Genomic DNA, 9,107 nt, shown 5'->3' on the forward strand with positions numbered 1-9,107 from the left:
CATATATTTGTCATTCAATCATGAAGTTCTTCAATTAAGCAAGTTGCTGGTCAAAGTATCAGCTTATGACAGTTAGGCTGGTTAGAATTGGTAGGAAGCTTATAAAGCAAGTTACAAGTTCAACCGCCGATGATTTTACTTGGTGGGATCCCCTACTTATCACCATTAGACACCTTTTGCTGATCTTTATTTTAGTTGTCTCTTTTGGTTCTCTTGGTTAGGGTGTTCCCCTTTCCTCTTTTGTACATCTTTTATCCCATCTACTGTCAAAGTAGAATTATTTCGAGTAGAATTAATTTATGGGAAAAAATCACAACTACTGTCAAAATAAGTTCATGATTGTCTCAATATTTTTTACATCTTCAAACTAATATAACAAAAGTACTATATAACTACATACAAACTAAACGGAGGAGTAGTAACTCTAAAGTTTTCACAAAATGAATTCATATAGTTGAAGCCAAATCATGATGCTAACCACAGAGAATAATGAATTAAAAGTTATTTTAGAAATGATATCTTTGAATATAGTCAAAATTTACTTATAGTTTGAACTACAATCATAATTTTTCTGTACCTATATAATTATATTCGAAAACAAACATAACTTTTGAGTTTGTCATTTCATTCACAGAAATCAAACTTGAATTATACATCAGACTGTGGTCTACGCTACATAATAACTAAACTCAACTATTTCCACTAACTAAACAACAATCAGCCAAAAGCTATTATCAACTTCAGATAAAGAATCAACATTAAAATATAAAAGCTTCCACAAATATGTCAAACCAAATAAATTTCATATAATTCAAGATACGAAAAATTTCTCAGAATTCAAAACTAAAAGAAACTTAACATAAAAACTTCATCAAACTGTAATTTAGATGCATAACAGAAAAAATATATGAAACAAAACAAAATAAAACGACTAAATGTAACGTGCCACCATGCCTAGAAGTCATTGTATCCACTCCAACCGTGCTCAAGTGAATTCCATAGATGCTTAACTGCCTCTTTCTTCTCCACAACCCTTTCTGCAGCCTGTTTTGCAGCCTTACTCATCTCTTTTTCAAGTTCTACCACTCGCATTATTAGCTTGTTTTCATCATTCACTTTAGTTCCATAATGGACCACCAGCTCCTTCAGTGAGCTGTTCAGCTCGTCTATATGATTCTTCATTTGTGATATTTGATCGCCCCGCGAACATATCTCAGCCTTAAGCTTATCAACCTTTGCATTGGCTTCATTTATTTCAACCCTTACCTTGTTTGATTCCTTATTCGCAGCTTTTGCATCATTTATTCTTTGACCAAGTTCTTTCTTCAAACAACTGATTTCGTTTTGCAAAAGTTTTACTTCAGCAGAATGAAGCTTATTCTGACTCGATTTTTCAGCTCCATGTAGCATTACTTTTTTTTCTAACTCCTTGTTTCTAGTCTCGAATTCCTCCAGTTTAGAGGTCAATTGTTGTCTCAGTTTTGACAATCTGTCAATATCAGCATCCATCTTTTCTCTCTCCCAAGAGAAAATAACCTCATTATCAACCAGTGTCAAATTCAAATTTCTCAACTCCTCCTCGTGGTTAATGTCACTCTCCTCTTTTATTGAAACCAAGGTTTCTATGTTGCATTCTAATGCAGCGCGATTTTCCTTTTCCTCTTTAATCTGACAATACAACTGATGAATCATAGATGACTTACTATCAAGTTCCTTTCTTAAATTTGCGACTTCATTCTTTGAAATCTTGAGTTGTTCCATCAAATCTGTAATCTTGTTGACACAGTCTGGAATATGAGTATCCAACTCAGCAGTTTGTTTTTGCAGCTCCTCCTTTTTCAGACTCAATTCCTCCCGCACATTTTCAAGTTGATTTTCACTTTCAGTAAGTTGAGTCTTCAATTTGAAAATCTCTTCTTTCGAAAGCTCCTTTTCTTCATTCAACTTCTCCGCTTTCAGCTTCAATTCTTCGCGGACATTATCAAGCTGATCCGCTTTCAGCTTCAATTCTTCACGGACATTATCAAGTTGATCCACTTTCAGCTCCAATTCTTCCATCACATTTTGGAGTTGATTCTCACTCTCTTTAGTTTGAGTCTTCAACTTGAAAATCTCTTCTTTCGAAAGCTCCTTTTGTTCATTCAGCTCCTTCACTTTCTGCTTCAATTCTTCACGGACATTATCAAGCTGATGCTTTTTCAGCAACAACTCTTCATGCATTTTATCAAGATCACCGTTTTTCAAATTTAATTTGCTCTCATAATCAAGATGAACATGTTTCAAGTCCAGCTTCAACTTTTCACGCAACATAAAAAGCTGACCATTCTTCAGCTTTAATTCTTTGTGCACACTATCAAGCTGCCCCTTTTTCAGATTTAATTCTCCGCGCACATCGTCAAGTTGATTTCCACATTCTCTAATTCGAGTCTTCAACTTGAAAATCTCTTTATCCGAAAGCTCCTTTTGTTCATACAACTCATCCTCTTTCAGCTCCAATTTTTCATGCACATCATTAATCACACTCTCACTATTCTCAACTTGAACTTTCAAAGTTACAATCTCTTGTTCCGAAAGTTGAAGCTTAAAATTGGAAACTCTTAACTCTTCCTCCTTTTCAATGAACTTTTTGAGCAACTCTTCATAACTTCTATTGTCCATCTCCCACAAAAAACCATCATCATTGTTTTCCACCCTGACGAACTGGTTTTCATAGTTTCCTTCAAGGTCAACATCCTGAAGGGACTCCTCAGGCATTACATGACAACTGGTCACAGAGATATCAATTTCGGAATCGGAAGCCCATGATGACATAGGTGATCCACAACCCTCCTTCATAGAAACCACAGAGCTAGCATCAGAGTCCGAGAAAGATATCGAATCAATATTGAGTGGTTGAAGGTCACGTTTCAGCTCGGTAGTCGTGTGATTTAGGATCACCCCTACACTCTGTCCATCACAAGGTGAATCAGCATTGCTAGAGTCCTCCATCTGAAAGCTAACAATAAAGTCAACGATTAGAACTCAACAATTACAAGAACTACATAGTAGAAGAACAATAAACACCATAAAAAGCTGCAAGTTTTCTATACCAATCATCAACAATCAGAAAACAACATGATGTTCAAACTATAATAAAATGTCACAATGATTAAATTAATATAAACACAATAGCATGAACAATAATAAACATGTATTGCAATTTGAAACTTACTTCGTGACCCTATTATTCACATGCATGCAAAACAAAGTACTCTTGTTCTTAAAATAACCATTACGTTTGAAAATTTCACAGCAATTAAACAAAAATTGTGAAAATATGAAGGGATAACGTGATTTTTCACCTGGTGATGAGAATGGAGTTGCCGTAGGGTTTGGAAAAGAGCTGAGTTTAGTTGATATTTTAGGGTTTATAATCCTTACGTGTTTGTTAAGTATATATTATGGAGGCTTCTATTTGCGAGGTACGGGTATCGCTAGTTTTAACTGATTTAGATTTTATTGTCTTTATTAATTTGCTGTTTTGATTTTTTATATAAATATTTGATATTCATATATTAAATTGTGTTGTATAACAAAATCAAACTGATTGAATATTAGATACCTATCAACATAACTGACATATTATTGAGTTATTTTTTATTAAAATTAAAAATAAAGATATAATTTATGGTGCACAAATTATGTATGTCTTCAATATATAATACATTTTTAAATAAAGTACGAAATTATGTTCAAAATGTGCCTACAATTTTATTTAAAAGAAAATATAAATAATAAGTACAAATTGATCTAAATTCTAAATAAAATATATATTAAAAGAAATTTGTTTTAAAATAAGAAGAAACAATTTTTTACTAAGATTCATGATTTTTTTATTTGCAATTAACTTTGATTTGTTTTAAAAATGTATTAATTTTATCTTTTAATTTAAGTGTATCGAATAGAATTTAATTTAAAGAAAATTTGATTTGTTTTATAAAATTTTTTAAAAGATTTTTTAAGATTAAATGGTGGATAAAAAAGACTTTAGGAGGCCTTTCTCTTCATGATGCTTCTATATATACAAGTTTTTTTAGGAGAAATAATATCAACAGGTAATAGAAAATATCAATTGATAATTATAAAAAAATTGTTCAAACGATTATATTAAATAAAATTAAAATATAAAAAAATATATGGCCTATTATTTCTCCTAAAAAATAAGTTATTTGTAAGAGTTTTTGATCGAATACTATTAACGGTTGAGATTTGAGATAAATTGTTTTGATCGAATACTATTAATGTTTGATAGATGATAGAGTTAGATCAAGATTGAAATATTGTATTTCACAAACATTTAAACCATAGAAATTCAAGAGTAAACAAACTAGATCATCTATATTGATTAATAACTTATTCATACACAATATTCACAAGAAAAATATACAAAAGGAAAGGAAGATTATATCAAAGCCTTGATACTAACAGGATTTAGCTATCCATTGACATGGAAGCTTGCACAAGAAGGAAAGGATGAAGAATAGCAAGCATCTACAGTGATTTCTCGACGATCAATGCTCCGATTCTTCGATTCTATGTTGCTACAGTAAGATTAGGGTTTCTTGGCTCTCAAAATGGTGTAACCTCTCACAATTTCGATTTTGTTCCTTAAATAGAAAAACAGAAATTCGCGGACCGCGCTAAACGCCATAAAGCGCGCTTAGCTCGCTACCCAGAATAGTTAAACCGCCCAAATATCGCGCTAAGCGCACTCCAACCTGGGCTTAGCGCGGAAGTTTCTGTCAGGACTTCCCACTTTTCATCAAAACCGCGCTTAGCGCGCTCACACCGTGCTTAGCGCGGAAGCTATTTCCAGAATCCCTTGCTTTTGGTCTTGAAATATCTTATAAGCATTTTCCATGGTTCAAGCTTCCATCCATCAAGCAAACCTACAATTTTAGACAAAAATGAGCAGATAAGAACTATTCGACGATAAAATAAATATACGATTATATATACAAAATCAAAGAGAAATAACTAATGATTTGCAATTAAATGACTCGAAAGTTACCAAAAATTACACTAGATATTAACACATTTTGGTAACTAACAAATTGCAGTATGATTTGTAATCACATGTCCAACAACATTAGAATTCGCATCAAACACTTTCATCCATGTTTCTTCACATATTTTCATCATAACTCAACATTTGAAAATCCATAAAATCAATTTGCATGTGACTTGTAATGTAAAATATTAACATTAAGTTTTTTTAATGGTGTATTTCAAATATTTCCTAATTTAAATTCACTTCGTAACGGCCGCAATGTGTATCGCAGCAACCGTATGGCCGCAATCATAACACCCGCAACCGCATCCGCGACCGCAAACGCAACCACAGTTTAAAACCTCAACCGATTCTAAAAGGTGACTAGCTCTCAATCATTATCCCTAAGGATGAATATCAAGCCGGAGTGGAAGCTTGCAAATATAACCTACATGGGAGAATTCTTTGGCCAAAGGGTTTAAAATTGCTATCTACTTTGATGATTCACGACAAACTCTCCTCACTTTGGAAGGACTTAGGAAAATATGGAGTGATTTCTCTTGGAAAAGGATTTTTTTAATTCACATTTTCGTCCCTTAAAGATGTGAGGCGAGTTTGAGCATCTGGTGCATGGAATCTATCCTCAAGTTTGTTAAAGCTTTTTCCTTGGTCTAAAGACTTTACTCCTTGTATTCAACAAAGTAATACTGTCCAAGTATGGGTATGATTATATGGTATAGCGCATGAATATTGGCATCCGAAGATACTATTTGCCATCGCACGCAGTATAAGGACTCATATATACTTTGATATCGCTTCCGCTAAACCCATAACTGATATAACTTCCAGACATTATGTTAGGGTGTTAATTGACTTGAATATATCTAGTAAATTCTGTTACAAAATTCTAGTATAAGACAGGGTTTTGTCTTCTTTACGGATCTATAGTATGAAAACCTTTATTTTTACACTTGGTGCAAAAAAAAAACTAGCCACTCCTTAGAAGTTTGTAGATTTGCCAATAAACGGGAATCAAAATAGATTGACTCCTCTAATAAGAATTCAGGCTCTACTTAAGTTTTTGTTCCAAAACCTAAGTTAAAGAACCTTGTAACTTTTGTCTCAAAGAGCATATCCATGTGGAAATTGCTGCAACTGAGTCCATGCGTGCTATTTCCAAAGGAAAATAACCTTTGGTAAACCTTAATAACCAGGTTCATTTTTCCCTATTATTATTCAACCTCCCTATAAATATATGACCCCTTCTCCTAATCAAGATTTTAATTTAGTTACCTCTCCTATTCTCGGCACTAATGAGATTGGAGCTTCGGAAGATTCTAAATTTGTTGATGCCACAAATGAGGTGGAGTAATCCATTTCTGATTCAGAAAAAGAAAATTTTACATTAAGAAACAAGAAATTCTTGGCAAACTCTTGGGTCACAATGGTTAATCAATCTGAATCAGATGATGATATTCAGGAAGAATAAGATCTTTATTCCAAATTGTTATGTCAAAATATCAAAGGAAAAAAAATTCAAGTAGAGGAATAGATCTAGATCAACTTATTTAACCAGATCCAAATCTGGTAATCATATACCTTATCCATGAAGTTCCTATATTAGAACGCAATGGGCCTCGCCAACACCCATACAAAATTGGTCCTAAATTCGTTTCTCAAATCCCAAAAAACAGACATTTGCTTTTCCTCTGAGCCTTAAATCTCTTTTTCCAAATTCCCTCAGAGATTCTTTAATTCCTTAGGATATAAGCTTTTTGCTCAAAACATTAGAATAAATATAACCCAAATTTGTGGTGTATTAGTGATAAAACCTTCAACCCTCAAATCCTTTTGTCTACTGACCAAATATTCTCTTTAAGAACAGACCATGGCTCCATCAGTATCTGCAATATTTTGATTTATGCATGCACCTATCACATAAAAAAAGGAAATATAAGTGGCATGGCCTTTCTATGATTATAATTCTAATCCCTTACCTTGGTGTTTATTAGGGTATTTTAACTCTATATTGAGGGCTTATGAGCATAGAGGAAGACTTTCCACTTGTAGATCCACTTTTTTTAGATTTTGCCAACTGGATTGATCTAAATAACCTGATAAACCTTGAGACCTTTGGTGCTTACTTTACCTGAAGTAATGGTGGAATCGGTTCTAGCCATGTTTAAAGGAGGTTGGACATAGATTTCAGTTCAAAATTCATCAAATGTGGATTCTAAATGACAATTGCCTCAACCTTATTCAATTCTACTGATACACCCCTAAAGTTGGTTTCCCCATGTATATTCTAAACAAGAATCTTCAATTGTTAAAACCTAGGCTCAGAGTTTGGAATAAATACATTTTTAAGTAATTTTCAAAGGAATGTCAAAGATAACAATGATAATATTGTCGAAATCTAAATTCCTATTCAAAATTATGGTGCCACTGGAGACATACTTTTGAAGGAAAAAATGCTCAAGTGGAGTTAGAAAAAGTGTCTTGGCATCCTGAATGAGACAAAAACGCCTCTTTCATTCATATGATGACCAAGATAAATAGTTATATAAACACTATTACTCACTTAAAAGATGGAGGAGACAATATCTTGCGTGACAGGGAAAGTATTATCGCCCATGCCACAAACTATTTCACTAACTTGTTTGATAATGCAGCTGCAGGTCCAAATTTTCCTAATTTAGATTATATCATCCCCTACCTGATGACTAAAGAGATGAAATCCATGATTACCTCTCGCCATTCTATGGAAGAAATTTAAAGTATTGTGTTCAACCTTAGTAAGGTTAGCTCTCGTGAACCTGATGGGTTTGGGGAATTCTTTTGCCAAACCTATTGGAACATTATGCAGATGGATGTGTCTAAAGATATAGTGCAATTCTTCAGCCAAGACTAGATTCTACCAAATAATAGCTTTATTAAACTTCAAATTTAAAATTATGACAAGATATGTGATAGGGGGTCTCCTTGTCTAACCCATCTAGCACACTTGAAGCATCCATTAAGCAAACCATTAATCATCACATGCATATAAGCTAAGGATAAAATTGTAGATATCCAAGAGGTAAATTTAGAATAGAACGCAAAACACTTCAAGACCTTGAGCAAAAGGTTCTAGTCCAATGTATCAAAATCTTATTAATATCCACTTTGATGGTTAGATTTCCACCAAAACTTTTCTTGTCTAGGAGATTGAATGCCTTGGAGGCTAGGCAGATTCAATATTTGATATTTCTCCCCCTTATGATCCCTTTTGCTTTTTGAGATAAGATGAGGCAAGCTTATCAACCAAGATATTATTTTATCCTCACATATAAAAAAACCGAGGTATAATTCTTGGACGCGGCATGTTTTTTTTCTTTAAAAAATATACAATATGTTCCGCCGGTTTTTTTAAACCAAAGGGTAAACTTGTTCAATGTACATGCTCTGAATCTCAGAAGCTTGAGATTATGTTTTTATTTCATTTAAAATTCGTTTCTCCCGAATATTTTATTTTTAATCTAACAGTACGCCACTTTTCACCATGATTTTTTTTCAAACGAGGTGAATTTGTTTCTCTGATATATATATATATATATATATATATCTTCAACTTGTAGCATTCAGTTTCACTTGTCTAAAAAACACAAACAGAACCCTAGTGAAGATCCCTTAACAAGAGAGCCATAAACACATATCATCCTCAATATTGTTAGGGTTCGGTTTGTTGGTTGCATTTTGATAAAATAATAAGTTCAGCAAGATGTTGGACAAGATGTCGTTACATGTTGCTACGACATTGCATCCTGTGTAATTTCTATTTTTGGAAGATCTGCTTCTAATGTCCCAGAAGATTTATTTTGTCATTTGTGGATCAAGCACTGCATTTAATATTGTATTTAATGAGTATTTGTTTCAAAGTTGAAGAGAGAACATAATATCTGATTTGCTTGATTGGATTTCAAAACCTTTTGCCTTGCCTTTGAAGATTTGATTAGATATGATTTGATCTCGTTTGATTTGCATTAGGTTATAGCCAGATTTAATATCCAAGCCCAAGCGTTGCACTGGAATATAATGG

General features: G+C 33.2%; 1 protein-coding gene across 1 annotated transcript; it reads right to left on the reverse strand.

Moving 5' to 3' along the window:
• Window positions 1-954: 954 nt before the first annotated feature.
• On the reverse strand, window positions 955-2,988 carry LOC131657966 (uncharacterized). The gene has a single exon (XM_058927307.1). The coding sequence runs from the start codon at window positions 2,986-2,988 to the stop codon at window positions 955-957; it is 2,034 nt and encodes a 677-aa protein (XP_058783290.1).
• Between the last annotated feature and the right edge of the window lie 6,119 nt (window positions 2,989-9,107).

This window comes from Vicia villosa, linkage group LG3 (genome assembly GCF_029867415.1).
Source record: "Vicia villosa cultivar HV-30 ecotype Madison, WI linkage group LG3, Vvil1.0, whole genome shotgun sequence".
Lineage (NCBI taxonomy): Eukaryota > Viridiplantae > Streptophyta > Magnoliopsida > Fabales > Fabaceae > Vicia > Vicia villosa.